At 52.8% G+C, this 19,763-nt stretch overlaps 6 protein-coding genes across 6 annotated transcripts; 5 read left to right on the top strand and 1 right to left on the bottom strand.

The window, feature by feature from the left end:
• Window positions 1–32: 32 nt before the first annotated feature.
• IAQ61_000680 (uncharacterized protein) lies at window positions 33–1,479 on the bottom strand. Its single transcript, XM_003842633.2, has 3 exons — window positions 1,129–1,479; window positions 681–1,069; window positions 33–575 (listed from the first exon to the last, which is right to left on the bottom strand). The coding sequence occupies exons 1-3, from the start codon at window positions 1,153–1,155 to the stop codon at window positions 401–403; spliced, it is 591 nt and encodes a 196-aa protein (XP_003842681.1). The 5' UTR covers window positions 1,156–1,479; the 3' UTR covers window positions 33–400.
• Window positions 1,480–1,671: 192 nt separating this feature from the next.
• Window positions 1,672–2,261, top strand: FIS1 (mitochondrial membrane protein; the record flags this gene model as incomplete). The annotated part of the gene is made up of 3 exons (XM_003842634.1): window positions 1,672–1,690; window positions 1,745–1,857; window positions 1,929–2,261. The coding sequence occupies 3 exons, from the start codon at window positions 1,672–1,674 to the stop codon at window positions 2,259–2,261; spliced, it is 465 nt and encodes a 154-aa protein (XP_003842682.1).
• Window positions 2,262–3,289: 1,028 nt separating this feature from the next.
• IAQ61_000678 (uncharacterized protein) lies at window positions 3,290–4,739 on the top strand (the record flags this gene model as incomplete). Its single annotated transcript, XM_066094775.1, has 3 exons — window positions 3,290–3,378; window positions 3,468–4,023; window positions 4,092–4,739. 3 exons carry the CDS (start codon window positions 3,290–3,292, stop codon window positions 4,737–4,739), a joined length of 1,293 nt encoding a protein of 430 aa, XP_065955083.1.
• A 3,219-nt stretch (window positions 4,740–7,958) lies between these two features.
• Window positions 7,959–12,595, top strand: IAQ61_000677 (uncharacterized protein; the record flags this gene model as incomplete). The annotated part of the gene is made up of 3 exons (XM_066094774.1): window positions 7,959–7,990; window positions 8,404–8,813; window positions 8,865–12,595. 3 exons carry the CDS (start codon window positions 7,959–7,961, stop codon window positions 12,593–12,595), a joined length of 4,173 nt encoding a protein of 1,390 aa, XP_065955082.1.
• Window positions 12,596–15,820: 3,225 nt separating this feature from the next.
• On the top strand, window positions 15,821–16,600 carry IAQ61_000676 (uncharacterized protein; the record flags this gene model as incomplete). Its single annotated transcript, XM_003842640.1, has 4 exons — window positions 15,821–16,090; window positions 16,149–16,197; window positions 16,263–16,371; window positions 16,468–16,600. 4 exons carry the CDS (start codon window positions 15,821–15,823, stop codon window positions 16,598–16,600), a joined length of 561 nt encoding a protein of 186 aa, XP_003842688.1.
• A 1,914-nt stretch (window positions 16,601–18,514) lies between these two features.
• On the top strand, window positions 18,515–19,744 carry IAQ61_000675 (uncharacterized protein; the record flags this gene model as incomplete). The annotated part of the gene is made up of 5 exons (XM_003842641.1): window positions 18,515–18,682; window positions 18,740–18,844; window positions 18,890–19,114; window positions 19,164–19,306; window positions 19,360–19,744. 5 exons carry the CDS (start codon window positions 18,515–18,517, stop codon window positions 19,742–19,744), a joined length of 1,026 nt encoding a protein of 341 aa, XP_003842689.1.
• Between the last annotated feature and the right edge of the window lie 19 nt (window positions 19,745–19,763).

Genomic DNA, 19,763 nt, shown 5'->3' with positions numbered 1-19,763 from the left:
GGTATGATTGATATGATGAGACGTCATGTGATGTGATGTTATGTGATGTATTTGAGATGTAACATGATATATAAACGTTTCTACAAGAACAAAAGATTATAACCAGGGGACTGTGAATTTGGAACTGGGAACTGGGAATTGGGAACTGGTGTGTGTGATGAATGCATGTTTCGCCTATAACGCCGGGTGTGATGGTGGATAGTGGATGGGAAATGGTTGAGAATGTTGGAGAATGGAGATGTAAAAAGGGTATTGATGTTCCATCTCATCACTGGTATGTCTCATTATCCCAGAGGCCCGAAGAAGAAAAAATGGAATCCGCACTGTTCTCCCTTCCTCTGTCCCCTGACCGTCTCCATCCCTCTTGCCCTTCCCCCCAAGCTCTTCCCGTTCCGGCAAATCACAGCGTGCGCCAAAAATAATTCGTATAAAAGTGGCGGGAGAACTTGGGATCGATGTTGACGACGTGGACGTCGCCTTTTGCGGCATTGCGGATCACGGCTTTGTTGTAGGCGCCGGTTGTGGGGTCGGCCTCGACGTCGATGCCGAGGGTGCGGTAGAGTTTGAGTTTGAGGCTGAGGGGGGAATGAGTTGGTTTTGTTGCTTAGGGGGGAGGGGGAAGGGAGTGAACGGAACCGAACCGAGCTGGAAAAAGAAAAAACCAAAAAAAAATTACATACACAGTAGCATCCTCACTCGCACCACCCACCACCCCACCCTCCACCCCCTCCTCCTCCAGCTCCGCCACCACCCCGCCCAAACGCGCCAACTCGCTCGCCAGCCGCTCGCCCTCAATCTCCAAATCAGAAGCCTGCTTTGCAATCTTGAACTTCTCGGTGTCGAGGCGCAGGATCTCTGCGGCGTGGGTGGTGGGGTTGTGTTGGGAGAGAGTGTGATTGTGGTTTGCAGCGAGGGTGTGGTGGGTGCGGGAGAGGTGGGCGAGGGTGGATTGCAGCGAGGAGAGGTGTTGGGTGCGGAAGGTGGAGAGGGTGGAGAGGGAGTCGCTGATGCGGGTTAGGGAGGCGGTGTCGTTGGCGATTTTGAAGTGTGAGGTGCATTGGGCTATGAGCTGTAGGGGTTGGTGTTAGTTTTTGCTTGAGGGCGGGGTGTTTTGGGAGGGGGACGAACGGCTGCTGGGTCTTCGTCGAGGAGCATGGTTGGATTGGCGGGGTTGGGGGGGGGGAGCTTCTTCTTTTTTTGTCTCGGTTGGTTTTGTCGCGTAGAATTGGGGGTTTGTTTTGTGTGGATAGAGAGGGTTTCGCGGTGGTGTGTGTTGTACGCTGCGTGATGATGTGGTGGTGATGGTGTTGCTTTATCACGAAGTCACAGTCGTGGTGTTGATCATGGATGTTTATCGTCCGTGCGCGGGTTGTCGCGTGCATGGCAACGAGAGAATGCATGTGTGGCGGTAGTCGTACCTAAGCTAAGCTGTTCTGGGATCATCAGTGGTGTCAGCCACCCACCAAGGGCCCCCCGGTACGTCACAAGCAAAAGATCCGTCCAGCCTGCAGCCTTCACAAGACACTTCTGGAACAGCTGTCTTGCGCTGCCGCAACATCTTGTCTCTCTCCTCTCTTTCCCTATACATATATCCTACGGCATAAGCTTTGCTATTGTTGCTGTTGTTGCAGTCGCAGTTGCCGAGAATACAGAATCCACATCCCACTTATCATGTCGCCATCATTACCATGTAAGTACTACAACCAGTGGCGAGAGGCGTTGCGCAAAGGCTAAGGTAGAACAGATGCTGCGGACGTCGAGTCGCCGTTGAAGCCAGACGAGCTTCAGGTCTTGCGCGCGCAATACGAAAAAGAAGGCGAATATGTTGGACTACAGACAAAATTCAACTACGCATGGGTACTTGACCCCACAATCCACAGGCTCCCCCCAGCCCTTCTCTGCTCAACCTACTTACACATGGTCTGAAGGGGTTGATAAAATCCACCTCGCGCCCCGACCAACAAGAAGGCGTGCGCCTCCTTTCCGAAATCTTCCGCAATAGTCGCGAACGGCGCCGCGAGTGTCTGTACTATCTTGCCCTGGGCAACTACAAGCTCGGCAACTATGCGGAGGCGCGGCGGTATAACGAATTGCTGTTGGAGCTGGAGCCGGCGAACCTACAGGCAGGCAGTCTGAAGGGCTTGATTGACGACAAGGTGGCCAAGGAGGGCATGGTGGGCGCGGCGATTGTTGGGGGTGTCGTGGTTGCGGCGGGAGTCTTGGGCAGTCTGCTGTTGAGAGGGGCGGGCAAGAAGAACTAGGCGAAGGGGGGCACTATTGAGAACTGCTGGGACTGCTAGGAATGCTGAGGTCCTGAGGGCTAGGAAAAGGAGGGATTATACATAGTTGAATAGGTTGGATTTCACGATGCACGATGCAGGATGCAGGATGCACGATGGATGATGGGATGGAACGAACGAAGCATGGGCGTTATGGAACTCTATACCTTGGGGCTGAGAATGTACAATTATGCATGCACAAGCACACTCCTCGGTGCTTACCTCCATATTGCACCTACACCTTGACAGTTCATCTACATTTGCTGGGTAGTACACTGTCTCGACGTTCTCGGGCGAGCCGGCATGGCCTCATCTCAACTGTTCGCTCATGTTAGGTGCAGAAACCAATGGAAGTCGGAAGAAAGGCACAGCCAACGGGCGGAACAAACAGTTGACTGCATCTAAGCCTCAAGCCAATTCGTCAACAGCCGGGTCACCATGTGTATGAAAAGGAGGATTCTTTGTCTTGTCCACAGTATTGGTCTTCCTCCTCAGCGATCTGGCACAGGTCATCGCTTTCACTACTAGGCTCTTGCCATCACACACGGTGCGGGACATCATCGGCGGACCCTGGTTTGGCCCTGCGACGCCTAAGCGACCTCCCAGAACAACGTCACCGCCTGGCCAACTCAGCCGCCATCATCGAACAAAAACTTCGCCTCTGCCAGCCTGTCGACACCTCTCCTCCATCCGCCGCCCTAAATACACACGCATCTCCACTCTCTACACTTTCACTCTCAGACCTGCTTTCCTTAGATTCCTCAGACCTACGCATAAACGCCTACGCACCTGCAGAACAACCATTGTCCCGCTCAGCAGTCATCGCATCTCCGCTCAGCAGTCATCGCATCTCGGCGCATGACTACAACCTGGCTCCGCCACGTACTTTGACCCGGTCATCGTAGGTACATTAGCCTACCATAACTCGTCGCCATTTACCAACGCAGCGCCTACAGCTTTTGCCTAGACCCCTTCAACGCCTTTCTTTTGCCACACACACGTCCACAGCCATGGACTCATCAAACGACCAAGCGGCAGCGCAACCACAGAGGCCGGCGCATCGCGATATGATGTTTTGCCACGAGTGCGCCGACGAGTGGTATCGAGACGAGCGTGGTCTGACCTGTCCAGAGTGTGGCTCAGACTTTACCGAGATCGTGAGTTGATACCGCGGAGTGTCGCATTCAGTCCGGGCAACAGCTGGGAATGCCACTATGCACCGGGACCTGCTAATACGGACCAGATTGAAGAGAACAACGATCCACGAGATAGTGTCATGTTTGGCGACGATGATAACGATTCCATGCCTGACGCACCTCACCACTCGCACCCCGCACATAACCCATGGGCGAGTGATGACCCGGAAGAGGGGGATATCAGCAATTATCACTTTACCCAGACGGCCCCTGGAAGATTCAACCTACAAGCCACCATTACACGAAATGTGTCTCCACAAGGGCTCCAGGCTGGACCTGCGTCGATAGGTGGCTTCATGTCCCTGTTGAATGGACTGGTGGGTAGCGCTGCGCGATCACCTGGACAAGGCCAAGCACGAGACCAAGGGCAGGAATCACAACAGAGACAGTCTACAGAATCCGAACGTGACCAGGATCGTGGCGATCAGTCTGCGTTCAATGAGTCCAGAAATCAGGGCCCGGATGGATCCCAGCCGCGCATAGGACGATACACATTTCACACTGGCGCACGGCTGTACCCACGAGATGCCAACAACCCACAACTACGGGTAGAGCCCGTTGACGATATCGCAAAGTAGGCTGGACCTCTTATCCGTTACCAAGATTCGGCTAATAGTTAAACAGCGTCATGACTGGTCTCATGGCCGCCCTTGGAGCACCCCCAGGTAGTGTCCATGCCCACCCTTTCGGTGGCGCCCTCAACAACCCCGAAGCCGCCCAAATGCCAATCAACCCTTTCTTCCAACTCTTCTCCTCCATGGGTATCCTCCCACCCGGAAATGGCCAAATGGGCGACTTTGTCTACTCGCAAGAAGGTCTCGACCGAATCGTCTCCCAACTCATGGAGCAAACCGCCAGCTCCAACGCCCCCGGGCCCGCCACGCAATCCGACATTGAAGCTCTCCCGCGCAAGAAGGTGACGGAGGATATGCTGGGCCCCGAACACACGGCCGAGTGCAGTATCTGCATGGACGATGTCGGCGTGGGCGAGGAAGTCACCATGTTGCCATGTAAGCACTGGTTTCACCACCAGTGCGTCAAGGCCTGGCTGCTCGAACACGATACTTGTCCGCACTGCCGGAAGGGGATTACTAAGCGTGAGGGGGACCAGACGTCTGGCGCGCAGGATCGGAGCCAGCGGTCGACGCGATCGATGCCTGGGACGTTTGATGCGGCGGAAGAGGTTGGGCAGCAGGAAGGGAATGGGAATGGTGAGGGTGGTGGACAAGGGAATTATAGGGGTTGGTTTGGCCCCGGATCTTGAGAGTCTTTTTTCTTTCCCTTTTTTCTGTTCTTTTTCTTTTGTTGGTGGGATAGGGTCATCCGCACACATTTTCCATCCTTCACAGATACATGAAGAACATGGAGCAAAGCTGATGAGATTTGTTTTGTTACGCTTTCGTCTAGGCCGGTTTCGAAGTCGCATACGGAAGTTGAAGAAGCCTCGTGCTCGTCGTGGTGGTTTGTTGGAGCGGGGTCATGGTGTTGGGCGTGGTGGTGTTTGCGGGAGTGTACTTTGCCCGCCTCCTCGATTGCAAGACCTTGCTGCTGCATCTCCTGGCCGTCTTTCTCTTGCTCTTTCGCCTTGTGGAGATGATCATCAACAGCAACAGCAAGAACGAGAACGAGAACGAGAACGACGACAAACCCAAGTTCAAGGTCGTCACGAGCCTATACAAACCCCACTACCAACATCGACGTTTTCGTCCACATTGACTTTGGCTTCCACTGCACCTCTACCTTCCACTCCAATACACCCCCATCCCCATCCCCATCCCCATCCGCACCTCCACTCCCCCCGTACCTTGGCACGCCGCCTCTCATCGCACTACCGCGCCTCGGCTCTTCGACACCGTGGTATGCGCGAGAAGGAGGTGTGAGTGAGGGTGGTGGGAAAGGAGGGGCTGGCGGAGGGTGTGGTTTGAGCGTGAGGGGCGTGAGGGGCGTTGTTGGGGATTTGGGGATGATGATGAGTTGCGGGGTGGAGGGGTGAGTTGGGTATTTGATTGGGGGGGAAGATGATTGTTTTGTTGTTTTTGCATGGTTGATTGTTGCATGGTGGGGGATGCGGTGTGAATTGTGGGTGTCTCCTTATTTATAGACTGGTATAGATGAATCTGGCTGGGGCTGGGCTGGGCTGGTCTGGTGTAATGTATCCATGTACTTGACCCATGTACTTGACGTGTGATGTTTGCGTTTTCGTTTTCGTTTGCGGTCTGTTGTTGTGTTTGGATTGGGAGGGTGCTGTTTTTTCTTCATTCGTGCACGGTAGGTGGCGGGGTTGGTGGTGTGCTTGGTGGTGGTGGATAGGCTAGCAGTCAGTCGTTGAGACATGAGCCTAGGAGTACTGGTACCCGTCCAAACACGAGTTTACGCATTCATCGTACCCGTACATTGTTCACAACGTAATCCCTCCCCCTTCTATTGTGTATCTTATCTACATACCCACCCACCACTCTACAACTCATGCAAGCCTACACTCCAGATCCCGTGCACGTATCTACACAACCTGATCCCGCTTGCTACAATATCCCGTGTTTTATGCAAATGGCAGGGTGGGCTTGGTATTGCACATGTGTAGCGCGAGGCTTTGGATGGACATGGCATGGGACTTGTTGACTACTCCACGTGGAGTTTTGTTTTCCCCCTGGAGACTGGGGTAGGAGATGTTGTTTGGGGAATTCCATGTGCTGGGTTGGTGTACAAGGGGGCTGGGTAGAGTACTGTGGTTTGAATGTTTGCACGTGGCTGTGCTTGAACTTTTTTTTTTTTTTTTTTTTTTTTTTTTAAAAAAAAGGACCACTGGGTCTGTACCTAGCATACCTAGCATATCGTGCTGTTGTTGGAGGCGGAGGGCACGGGAAGCTACAGTACTGTACTTGCGGAATAAAAGTGCCGTTCGTGGGAGTACAGATACTATGGACCTCGGGGGGTAGAGCACGCCCAGTGCTAAAATACAACGGGCTGGCCCTGCTGCAGGGCGGGGCGGGGACTGGGACTGAGGGACAGGGGTGTTCTAGGCGGTGAAGAGATTTTGCGGCAGAGTGGGTGTTGTGTGTGTCTTGGGTTTATGGTATGTTGTGGTATGGATTCATGGAGTGTATGGTATGGGTATAGAGGGGAGAGAAAACATTCTTCTCCTTTTTACTCTGTCAATGTTGAACAGTATACTACAATGCTGTAGAGCCCATCCCATGGGAGAGAGGACAAGAGCCATGGTTCCTGCAGTGAGGTCGCACGGTGGCGTTCGCAGCAAGGCGAGTCACACGTCGACGTGCCGAGGACGTGCTTGCGCTACCGGCTACGCTACCCGTGTTTTGTGCGTGTGTTGTGCGCCATCATCGTCCATATCCTGTGCTGGATGGGATGGAGAGAGATTGCGCAAAGGGGAGGGCGAGGGCGAGGGGGCGATGAGAGGGGTTCATCTCGAGCAGTTTGCTTTGCTTGCTTGACGTTGTTTTGGCTTGCATGGGTGAGGATTTTCGGGCTTGGGGCACGCGACGCGTGACGTGCGTGGCTGTGATTGGTTGCGAGCTTCCATACGCCGCACTTCCGTTGCCGATTGGGAGCTTGGGGGGGAAGAAAGGTGAACGTTTGGGGACCTTTGACGGCAAAGATCCATTGCAATAGGTTCGTGTGTCTGCATTCCTTCACTCGATGGCAGGCCTGGGCATGGCGAGGGAGAACTTTTCTTCGTCCCGTGTCAATTGGGCTGGGACAGTCCTTTCACGCCTCACTTTTGTGGTGATGGACACTCTCTCATCCTCGTCCGAATCGGCGTCATCATCATCGTCGTCGTCAGTACTCTACTCAACTCTACCAGCCCTCGACAACTGGGCATCGGCCTCCCAGCCCCACTCGAGGCGGTAAGAAACACACGGTGGAACCCGCGGCCATCCTTGACAGGCGACAGGCGCGTCCGACAAGCGCCGTCATGCCATCAGGCTCAGAGCCATCGGCCATATCAGCCATCAATCAATCATCATTCATGGCCATGGCGTCTCTGCCATCTGCCTGCCACCATCTGCCTGCCACCATCTGCCCGAGCTTTGGCACTGCGTTGTGCTTGCATGAATAAATGCGCCCAATCGACATGGCCCCCCCCCCCCCCGTCTCACTGGCTGGTGTACGGGTACCCGCCATGTTCTCTTTCCACCCTGTACTCTCCTAGTAGCCCTCGCTCCACCAGGCCGCACTACCTGCATTGCATACGCCCAACGTGTCTGGTGCGCCCCATACATAAGAAGCGCAGCCTACTTTTTGCGCCGTGTGCGTGCCGTGCACTTGACCGCTCGCGACAGATACGTACAAAGTCGAGTGGAAATTTTTTCTCTCTCATTCGTTGGCACTTCTTCCAAGCGGCCCAGCTTACTAGTGTGCGTTTCCCACTTTTGCCCACCTACTGTGTACCAGCGGCTTTGGAGAGCAGAGGAAGTTTGTTGGGCTGGCGCCATACTGTAGTCCATCTGCACATATCTGAATCATGCCTAGCTGGCCGAGGAAAGAGAGCTATGAGTGAGTGCTAGTTCCTTCCGTCATCCGTCGTCTTCCTCTTGCCTGCTTTGCTGCCTCTTCTTTTTTTTTTCCTCTCCCCCTCTTCCCCTCTACCACAACAACACCTGCCCTTGTTGTCTTGCTCGACACTCGTCACCGCAACCGCTTCTTTGCGTTTGTGCTTGCCCCCTCCACCACTGGTAGAGCAATCATTGTTGTGCTTGGGTAAGAGAGCTTCTCGTTGGCCCGCTAACCCCACCCCACCCCACCACTCACCCTACCTGAAGGCTATTCTTCTTCTCTCTTACCGTCTTCGTCCTCCTCTTTCTTGACCGCCAATCGAGGTATGGCTACATCATGCCTCGGTAGCCTATGAGCCTTGACTACCTCATTGAACCGGCTCTTTTTCTTTTTGGCTAACATCCTCCTCCCAGTGGCTCGTCCAATTCTAGAGAGCAGAAGCAGATTCTGGCTGATATCCAATCGGGCACTCAGAAGTTCAGCCGTCGACTGCTGCCTCCGCGGACCCTCAGCAACAAGAACAAGAGCGGGGACAATATCGTGCCCGTCACCGTAATCGACGGAACCCAGGAAGATCGAAGAGGGCGGAAATCGACATCCTCCGTCCGGCCAGGCCTTCCCAAACGCACAAGCAGCATGAAGAGGGCGTACAATTACTTCTTTGGTGGTGCACAGCCCCTCCCAGCACCGCCAGCTCCCACATCACCGCAGACCACGACCGACGTGGTGGCACCCAGCAAAGATGACCCGGTACCCCAGGATCGCGGCATCGACACCCCACCCGAGACGCCACGGGAAGCTCGTCTGAGTGAAGATGAAGCGGGTATGTATCACTTTCGCTTGTCCTCCCACCTGCCCAATAACAACTACGCAGTCCCTCCTCACTATCCGCTTTCACTTCACTCTCGCATGGGCCTGCACTATGTGCCTGCGTCCTCTTTACTAACCCGGCGTCTCCCAGCCTCCGAGCCTCCGTCACCGCAAGCCGGCGACCCCCTCGACGTCCAGATTAGCAAGCTCAAGCAAAAACTCGCACACGCCGAAGCCGACCTGGCCGAAGCCCAAAAGGTGGCCACCTCGCAAGATGAGCACGTCCGCGCCCTCGAAGACGACTACAGGGAGCGCGAGAGGGGCTTCGAGGAGCGCGAGGCGGCGCTGCAGCAGGATAAAAAGGATCTCGAGGAGCACATGGTCAGCGTCGTGGTACAGCAGGTACGCGAGGCCAAGGCCAAGGAGAGGAGCCTTGTGGAAGCCGAGTTTGAGGAAAAGAGGGCGGCTCTGCAGCAGGAGATTGAATCTTTGCAGGCGGAAATTGAGAAGCTCAAGGGTCACATTGCTAGCCTGGAGTCTGCTCAGGCAGGCGCGGCGGCGGCGTCTTCTTCGGATGCCGAGGTCAAGGGCGGCGAACTCCAGGCGCTGGCCGACGAGAAGGCTGCTATCGAGCAGTCGCTTGAAAAGGCCAATGCGGAGCTCGACGTCCTGAGTGCCTCCAAGACGGCTGCTGAGGAGTCGCTGTCCAAGGCGCACGCCGAGGTGGAGGAGCTCAAGGCCCAACACGCCACTCTCGTGCCCAAGAGCGATCTCGAGGCACAGCAAGAGGCCATTGTCGCCATCACGGCTGAGCGTGACGCTTCCAACCAAAAGATTGAAGCACTCACAGCTGAGATTGCCACTATCAAGTCACAGCTTGTCGAGGCACAAGACCAGCGCAAAACCTCGTCCAAGGACCTCCAGATCAAGTACGACTCTGAGATTCAGGACTTGCAGTCCAAGCACGACGACGTCGCCGCCAAACATAGCAAGCTCTCCGAGGAGGTCGGTGGCCTTCGCGGTACCATTAGCGACTTGGAGGCTTTGCTCCAAGAACACAAGGACACGCTGGCATCTCGCGAGGCGGAGCTCAAGTCCAAGTCGGACGAGCATGCTGCTGCCACTGAGGAGGTCGCCAAGCTCAAGGAGTCTACCAGCGGCGAGGTCGATGCTCTCAAGGCGGAGATCAGCCATCTCCAGACCAAGCTCAGCGATGTCGAGGTGTCCAAGGGCGACGCCAGTGAGCTGGCTACCAAGCTCTCCACCGCTGAGGCTTCGTTGAAGAAGGCGGAGGAGGATCTGGCTGCGAAGACGTCTGAGCTCGAGTCCACCACTGCGGCTGCCCAAGAAGCCAAGAGCAATGCTGATGCCCTCACCGCCAAGATCAGCGAACTTGAGACTTTGTTGAAGGCGTCTGAAGACGCTTTGGCAGCGAAGGATGCTGAGCTCACCAGCGCCAAGGAGGAGGCTGAGACTCTTCGCAGCACCATCTCCAAACTTGAGGCTGATCTCGAGGCCGCAAAGGGCGAGGTGACAACCTCTTCCACCTCTGCCAAGGAGGAAGCCGACGGTCTTCGCAGCACCATTTCCAAGCTGGAGGCTGAGCTCGAGAGCGCCAAGGCCGATGTTAGCAAGTCGTCAGACGCCGCAAAGGAGGAGACGGAAGCTCTTCGTGCTCAGGTGTCCAAGCTGGAGTCTGAGTTGGAGGCCGCAAAGGGCGATGTCAGCAAGACTGCCGAGTCTTCCAACGCAAAGGTGATGGAGTTGGAGGCATCCCTCAGGGAGGCCCAAGATGCCCTCGCCACCAAGGAGACTGAGCTTGATGCTGCCAAGGCTGAGGCAAGCAAGGCTGTTGAATCTGCCAAGGGTGAATCAGAGGGTCTTCAGAAGACTGTGGACGAGCTCGAGGCATCTCTCAAGGAGGCCAAGGACAGCCTCGCTTCAAAGGAGTCTGAACTGGAGCTTGCCAAGGGCGACGTCCACAAGACCACCGAGTTGTCGAGCTCGAAGATTACTGAGCTTGAGGCGTCGCTCAAAGAGGCTCAGGAAAGCTTGGCCGCAAAGGAGGAGGAGCTTGCTGCAGCCAAGGGTGAATCTGGCAAGGTCACTGAACTGGAAGCCTCCCTGCAGGAGGCCAAGGATGCTCTGGCAGCAAAGGAGACCGAACTTGAGGCTGCGCAGAAGGAGGCTTCTGCCGCAAAAGAGGATGCCGCCAAAACTTCTGAATCCGCCAAATCCGAGGCTGAGGAGCTCCAAAGCAGGCTTACCAAGGTCGAAACCGATCTCGCAGAGGCCAACAAGGCCAGCGAGAGTGCCAAGGGTAGCGCTGATGAGTCGGCCGCTAAGATTGCTGAGCTCGAGGCATCGCTCAAGGCATCGGAGGAGAAGCTCGCTGAGGCTCAGCAGGCTACTGAGTCTACCAAGGGCTCGCTCGAGAAGGAGTTGGCTGATGCCAAGGCTGAGGCTGCCAAGGTCGCTGAGTTGGAGGCTGCCCTCAAGGAGGCCAACAGCAAAATCGAGGCCAAGGAGGCTGAACATGCTGAGGCGCTCGAAGCTGCCAAATCTTCTAGCAGCGAGGCAACCGACAAGGTTGCTGCTCTTGAGAAGGATGTTGCTGCCAAGGAGGAGTCCCTCAAGGCTGCAGAGGAGGCAAAGACTGCTGCTGAGTCTGCGCTTGCTGAAGTCCAGAAGTCGGAAGCCGAGGCCAAGGAGCAACTTGAGGCTGCCAACAAGGCTTCATCTGAACACTCTGCCAAGATCACCGAGCTTGAAAGCCAGATCGAGAAGCTTACCGCTGAGCAGAACAGTGCCCAGGCTGCTCATGAGGAGGAGCTCAAGACGGCCCAGGCTGCTGTTGAAAAGGATCTCGCAGCTGCAAAGGCAGACTCGGACAAGGCTGCCGAGCTTCAAACCCAGCTTGAGAAGGCAAATGCTGACCTCGAGGCTGCCAAGGCGGCTCACGACGATGCCCTGAAGCAGGCTGAGGCCTCCCACGAGGAGACCAAGACCAGCCTCACCACCGCTCAATCCGAACTCGCTGAAGCACAAAAGGCCAAGGAAGCTCTCGACACCGAGCTCCAGGCTGCGAAGGAGACAGGCAGCAAAGCCGAGACCCTGGAATCTGAACTCGCTGAGCTCAAGGCCTCTGCCGAAAAGACCGCCACCGAAAAAGCCGAACTGGACGCCAAGATTACAGAACTCACGTCCAGCGTCGAGACTGCTACCAAGGAAAAGGACGCCAAGGATGCTGAGCTCACTGCTCTCCAGGCCAAGCTCGAAGAATCGAACAAGGCTGCTGAGGACCTAAAGGCCCTGGAAGCTTCAAAATCTGAATCTGATGCCAAGCTTGCTGAGGCCGAGGCCGCACTTGCAGAGCAAAAGGGCAAGATTGCTACCCTGGAGGAAGAATTCACGACTCTGAAGCAGGACCGCGACGAAGCCAAAGGATCCCTTGAGGAGCTCAAGAGCCAACTCGAGACGGCAAAGTCTGAGCAGGAGCAGTTGAAGACGCTGAACGCGAGCATCATGGAGAAACTCAAGGCAGGTCAAGAAGCCACCAAAGAAGCCGAGGAGAAGACTGCCGAGGCCGTACAGGTCGAGGAAGAGGCCAAGGTCGAGGTCGCAGCCGTCGAGGCAAAGACGGAAGAGGCAGCCAAGGACGACGAGGAGAAGACGGAGGAGGGCGAGAACCTTGGAGACTCGGTCGAGAGCCTAGCCGAGAAGACGGACGAGGCGGAAAAGAGCCCTACGACGAATGGCGGCAAGAAGAATAAGAAGAAGAAGGGCAAGAAATGAGGGAATGGGCTTATTTCTTGTGCATGAGTCATGTCGTCATGTCGTTGATGTCGTTGGTCGAGGGACGAGAGACGAGGATGGGTTGGGTTTGGAAACGATTGCATTATACCCCTTTGCTGAGAAGAGAGTGTGTGTTTGTGTGTCTGTGTCTGTGTGGGGAGAGAGAGAGGAGGGCAAGGGAGAATGGAAGAGGGAGGTAGAGGGGTAGTTTGGTTTAGGGGTTTTATTCCTTGTTTCTGGTTTTTTTAAGCCGCTTTTGTGGTTGTTGATTTGATGACGATGAGTATGATTATGACGATAATAAAGATGATGATTATGACGATGAGAGATGATGAGAGATTGTGGGAGACTGTAAATGGGTTATGAAGATGATTATGGGAGATTGTGGATAAGTTGTGGGTTATGGGTTACGCGTTACGCATGATGGTTTGGCTAGATAATTTGGGGATTTGGGGGGGGGGGTGAGAATGTAAATGTGAAGATTTGAAATGTGAAGTATTTGTCTTGTCATCATGTCTTGTATATTGCACTGTTTTTGTTTTTGTTTTTGTTTTCTGGTGCGGATGGGGTTCATGGAGCTGGTGTTTGGTTTTTGAATGTTTGGATGTAAACTAGTCTTTCTTTCTTTCTTTCTTTCTTTCTTTCTTGGTTTTTATAGAAATTTGAAAAACTTGGGGGGTGGGAGGGGTGGTTTGGGTTTTAGGGGTGTGAGGAGTGGTTTGGGTTTTAGGGGTGTGAGGAGTGTTGGGTGTTGGTGTTGGTGTTTGGGTGTTGGATGGGGTGGTGTAGAATATAGATGTGCTTTCTTTTTCAAGGGAGCTGAGATGAGATGGGGTAGGGTAGGGTAGGGGGAGAGCGGAGAGCGCAAAGAGAAAAGAGAGGAGTATACATCCCCGCCGCACACCCACAAACTCAGACACATGTACAAAAAATCCCCATCCTCTCCCCTCAAGTAATACAGTCATACAACGGCTTCCGCAAACTCATCCCTACAGAACATCTACAAGATGGTATTATCGCCACATCTCCAACTACCAAATAGCAACGTGCTCGTGAACAGAATGGGGGTAGGAATAGGAGTAGGAATAGCAATCGGCCTTTTTTTTTTCTTAAAAACAGGGAGCGTTTTGTTTTTCTGGCGAATTGTTGGGGTTGCAGAGAGAGCTGATGGTTGTGTTTTTATGCGGTGTTGGGGGCTAAGGTGGAGGTCAGGGGGTTTAGGTGATGGCTGGTAGGTAGTGGTGATGGTGAGTAGGGCTGCTTGGGTTTCTGTGCGGTGCTTGGGGGGAGTTTAATAAACCAGGTCATTTGCTTGGCGCTATCGAAGTCCATGGCGTTTGAAGGTATCGCGGCGTACGTGCGACGGTGCTAGATAGCCTACGACTAGGCACTATATCGTAGTGTCTGCGCAATCACTCTGCTTACCTAGATCCTTTGAATCATGGTCCGTTTTAGAGATTCCAGGGCTGTCTGTTGTTGCAGCGGGAGTTTGTAGTTTCCGTCAGCGTGGTATAGGATAGGGACTACGGGCTTGTTGGCTAGGCTTGCCTGGTTGGGTGAGGTAATATAGTGTCTGCGGATTTGTTGTGCTTGGGATATCTAGGCAAGGCAAGCGAGGCGTAATTCAAGGGCTGGTGGGTTTATAGCGAGGGCGGACGATGTTGGGTGTAGCTATAATAGGACTGGTAATTGGATGGTTGTACCGGTAGTGCTAAGGAGCACTAATCCGTCTGTTCGTGTAAGTCTACATTGTCTAAATTAGCCACGGTACTGAATGAGCACCAACATGGTACGTAAGATATACTTTCGCGCGCCATGTCTTGTAGGGCTGACGCGACCCACGTGCTGCAAGTACATGACCCGCAGATGTGGGATGCGCAAATTTAAGGGACGTTGGTTTCGGACGAGAGTCTGAGATAGAATGGCGCGACATAAATAGAATTTGGGCAGAGTGGTCATCGCAATCCGTCTACTTTTGAGGTGGGAATTGGATTCGTGTTTGGATTTTGACAGTACAGACTTGGTATGGTACTGTTTATCCTGCAGAAAACTCTCTGCAGCGGTCCTTCTATTAGGCGTATTACGGTGTGGTACACTGTCGGTCCCCCAACATCTCTCAGGTACCAGTCTATTCACATGCAGTAAGCAGAGCCAGACGTCGATCCTATAGACAAGAGTACCATGTATAACACTTTGGCCGGCGTGCAAAAGGTCCTATTAGTAGCCCAAATGGCCTCCTCAATCCACGCAAGCGCAATTTCCCAACATGCGATTCTGGGGCTGGTAAGGATGGGGTGTAAATCAGGCCTAGTTGGGTAAGGAGATGGCTTGCCGGGTATACATGATCTGCACCCGTTGAGGCGTGTTGCGGTGCGTGCTCGGTACGACTGGGTGGGCTAGTAAGCACTAAGGAGGTAGGTACCACATGAGATAGCGAACTACAGTGCCCATGCTCCTAGACTGAGGGTTGTTATTCGCTTCGTTTTGTCTTCTTGGCGGGACGGTGAGGGGCCATTATGGCGAGAATCTGATATGATGCGGGATGCTGTTTCGTTGATCATAATGATGTTGGGATTTACCGGCACCGGTAGGTGTGGAATTGGGGTCAGAGGGTTGGTAGGATATCATACTGTGTAGGAGTGCGCATAGTTTATTACGCCCTTTCTCAATGCAAGTCCACTCCCTGTAGTCTACATGCCCCTGAATATGGTGCACAATTACTACACAAAGTAGAACTTTGTTCATGTCTCTGTGCTTGCGAGGTCAGGCTTGTCCCTGACAGATGTGCTCAGCACGGCCCGATATCAACGTGCGAAGCTGACCGACCCACAGAATAGTCAACGATGTGTATACAGCCATCGGCCTGACCTCCCAATCAAAGGCAATTCAGGATCAGGTACTACGACATCGATCGAGATTATAACGCTAGCTCAGACTTGGTCGAGCAACAGAGCGGGGAGCTAACTGCCAGCAAACCAGCTCAAGCATCGAATGCAAGTAGGTGACCTTGAACGGGGCTACTTTGCATATTGTACCGAGTCTTTTCGGCGGTATGAAGCCATGAGCCCAGAGCCAACTTGCATGGACATCCGAGGAATGATACGAGTGCTTACAATATAAAGACCGCCGTTCTCCTGCTGCATCTAAGCCTCACACCTAGCTCGTACATACCCAGTCGCTCATTCAGTCTTGCACTTACTCCTCGACACTACTCAGCTACTCACCATGAAGTTCCTCAACTCAATTGTCCTCGCGGCAACCCTTGCTACAGGCGTCGTGTCTTTCTTGCCGCCGATCGAGCCGCTCAAGGAAAACGGATGGACCCCACCTCTCTCCAATGCCGTCATTAACTCGGCCGCCTACGCCAGCTTTCTCCACTCCGAGACTGTAAACCCCCATTATGAAAAAGTTCAGCGTAGGCATGACAATGTTGATCCAATCAATCAAACCTACGTCACGCCTGACCAGCTTTACACGCTTATGTGTACCCTTCCAGTAAGTCAACGCCACTCACTTCCACCAGGTGTTTTACACCAGCAGCTAAACAACCTAGGGCTTCCGTGGTGACTGCCTAGTTTTCGGTTCTTCTCCAGGAAGTTGTGGTACGTATCCAATTCCAAGCACGAGCTGTTCCAACACAGGTTCCCAAGACTAACGAGAGAAAAAGTCTCTTGGTGGAGTTACCAGCCATGGAACTCAACCGCAGTCAGTGATCGCTTCAACGATAAAGTTTTCTCTTTGGCCTCGAACACTGGCGGCCAATGCATGTTCTACAAGTACGCTACCCCCTCCCAATTTCGGTTCTGCCTGAAACGCCAATACGTGTCTTTCAAGGTGTAAGAAATACAAATTGCTGACTTGAGTCATTATAGGGACCTTCAGTGCAACCAGTACGGTAACGACTCTGGCATCACCAAGAGTTACGTATACAACTTTGGCCTTCCCATTCCTGAAGACGAAACCATCACCGATTACGAACAGGCTATTACGTCGTGGAGGTGCTAGACGTAAGTCGAGGGGCGGGGGTGGTGTTGTGCCACCGATTAGTGGCCCTTCGTTTCTTGTCCGTAGGATGACTTATAGTAGGCGTTAAATAGATCAATTAATCAATCAATCCGTAGGACGACTGGATAATCTAAGTCTATTCGTAACGACGGAGTCGTTCGCATCACCCTACGTTCTGTGTTCAATGATGACTTTTTTGTTACGTGCTGCATTGTAGGTCACACTTGCGAGCCTGTGGACCATGCAGGATTACAGTCATTACGAGTCGGAGACGGCATTTTGTCACCTAAAGTACATAGGTTTACCCTCGCATCGCCACTCCTACATGAACAGATACGTGTATCTACTCCACGAGCATGGATTTTCCGCAAGTTGAGAACCAGGAACATGGAAGCTACACCGCTGTTTTCCCATCCTAGAACCTTGCAGTAAAGCTATTTAAAGCCTACACTGAAAGTCAAGAATTTCATAATACTTCCTTCGCTCGCATGTCTACCCAACCAGATTCAACCCAGCAAGAGGGCAAAACTGTAACTCCTATCATATAAGTGAACTGCAACGTAGAAGTGCCATTTCATGCAGATACTCGAGCGGCAAAAGAATTGAAGGAATGACCAAATTCAGAAAGCCCCTCAACTCAGTATTGACATGCAACGCAATACTCTTGACGCGATCGATATTGGGGGCGAGAATACGCATAAGTGGTATGTAGTAATTATTTGGCACCCGAATCTTAACAAAATATGGCCCAGTCTAGAACCGGGAAGCAACAAGCCACGCACAAGGGTCTACAGACTTCTGGGCGCCACCAGAGAAAGAGATACCTATGAACCAAAGTGGGACGACGGATAGATTGGGGATTTGGCTGATGGATGCGTGCAATGCATGGCGTGTATATTCACGCTTCGGATGCAGAAATGGGATTGTCATTACCACATGCGATATGGTAGGCACCTTGCCCTGCCAGTTGACGAGGGAAATAACTGTACATGCAAGATATGTGCGTGACCATCGGATGACATCTGATCAAGGAACCGAATACTCAAAAACCAACACTGCCATTATGCTACATACTTCACATTCGTCCCGCGTCATGGAACTCACGTTAAAAGCCATGGTTTTTCTTTGGCCATGGCAAGGCTGATGAATCGTGCAGTTGCGTATGCTTTGCGTTTTGATTTCCCGTTGCTACCACGATGACGGGAGCTGGCCCAGTTTTCTCACCAGGAGTTCGGTCTGGGCGGGTCCACGGGCGCCCCGCTTTTTTATCTCGGTCATGGCGGAGCAGTCTTCCGTTGCAGGGAGTGTGGTCGAGAAAGGGTTTAATGTTAAAAGTCAGTTATATCTCTTGGGTATTTTAGCAAATTGACAGCTTGTGTATATGTATTTCTCGAGGATGCTCATGATGAGATCTTGGAGTTTTTTGAAGTCGATGGCAGCTGTTCCACGGTAAGACGATATACATTTCACTACCTTTGTTGTTCAGAAATCATCCTTATGGCTACAAATCTGAAGCCGTGCCGTTGTTTGTCGTGCCGTTCGTCTGCCTACCGTGCCGTGTGGCTGCTTCGGTTAGGTTCTGGGCTGCGGGATGGAACGATCCTGCTTTCCCCCGCCCGTCTCCGAGTCAGTGAACGCCACATTCCAGTCCAACCGACATATCATATTACGCCCCATTCGATCCTCCAACATGCCAAAGAATTTCCTGACATGCAATATGCACGTTCCCAGTCATCATCTCCTGTTGATGTTGGATTCAACGTTGTGAGGCGGCTTGAGAACCAAGTCGGCCGGGTGATTACTGCAGTGAGGCACTGCTTGTCTCTTGGCTAGAAGGCATACAACATGGCCATGTTCGCGATTGCTACAGATTTGCATTAAATTTTCTGAGATTTCATCTTCTAAATGGTGACAATGGTGGACCAAGTCGTCTTGTCTGATTCAAATCGCACGCCGGTTGTCCAAATCTTGACCTGGCTTTCACTGGTGATCAGTGTCCTTGCGTTTCTTACACACGCCAGTATCAAGCTGTACATCTTTAGAAGGCTAAAGATAGAGTCCTGGCTGGTACTATGTTCTTTGGTATGTCCCCATGGTCCATGTGCCAGTGCCGTGCTTTGCAATTAATCTATCTCATAGATTCTTTGTATCGCACAGTCCATTGCAGTTACGTTGCAGTGTCAGCATGGATTTGGAAAACCGATGTCGACTTTGAGAAATGAAGACGTGCAGGCAAATCTCAAGGTATGCCTTTGAGTTCCAAGGATAATATGTACTGACGCCATCAAGAGCGACTACGCAGCGACAATCCTGTTCTTCTGGTCACTTGGTTGTTCAAAACTCGCAATCGTGTCCTTCATTCACTATTTGACAGTGTCGGAAACGCACAGAAAGATCAATTTTGGCGTTGGAGCCCTGGCGGCTACATGGACTTTGTGCTCATCGATCGTAGCAGCCTGTCAATGTCGACTACCAGATCCGTGGAATAGAGCCCGCGGTCATTGTATCGACCGTGTGAGTTGCCCCAAGAACGATGACGGAGGAAGATGCTGACTTTGATGAGATTTTCTGGTGGAATGTCCTATCGATACTTAACATGACAACAGACGCTGCGATTGTGTTGCTCGAACTTGGCATAACGGCCAAGCTCCAAACAACCCGAAGACGCAAGGCGGGAATCATGTCACTATTCGCATGTCGTTTGGTGTAGGTTCATCGCGTCCCGCCAATGCTTTTTTCTCAACTGACAGAATGTTCAGTGTCGTCGTCGCTGCGGCTATCCAATTGATGATCTTCCGCAAGGAGAGCTCGAATGCTACTTTGAAGGACGACCTGACACTCGGGTACTGGCGGTCAACCATCTGCAACCAAATTGTTCAATGCCTCGCTGTATTGACGACGTCTCTACCATATACCAAATTATTTCTGGAAGGGTTCGACACGGGTTTCCTTGGTGTCAATGATTTGCGTAGGCAAGGATTGCATACATCAAGGAATAAAAGCAGAGAATACCATCTAATGGAGGTCTCTCGCTCTACACCCGGACAGGCCATCAACGCGTCGAAAAGCTGGGCTATTGGAACCGCATCCGCGGAAGCTCAATCTCCCAAAGAACATCGCATCAGCGTGGTGGAACCACTCTAGTGTAAATCTAGCCAAGATT

This window comes from Plenodomus lingam (assembly GCF_022343315.1).
Source record: "Plenodomus lingam strain CAN1 chromosome Unknown contig_11, whole genome shotgun sequence".
Taxonomy (NCBI): Eukaryota; Fungi; Ascomycota; class Dothideomycetes; order Pleosporales; family Leptosphaeriaceae; genus Plenodomus; species Plenodomus lingam.
Note: the sequence above shows the minus strand (reverse complement) of the source record. Positions and strands in the feature narration are given on the sequence as shown.

Bases quoted from the DNA above. Each gene is read 5' to 3' on its own strand.
- IAQ61_000680 (XM_003842633.2), bottom strand. From the start codon at position 1,155: ATGCTCCTCGACGAAGACCCAGCAGCC. The intron at 1,070-1,128 runs GTTCGTCCCCCT...CAACCCCTACAG, and splicing joins TCGACGAAGACCCAGCAGCC to CTCATAGCCCAATGCACCTC. The intron at 576-680 runs GTATGTAATTTT...TTCCCCCCTCAG, and splicing joins GCGAGTGAGGATGCTACTGT to CCTCAAACTCAAACTCTACC.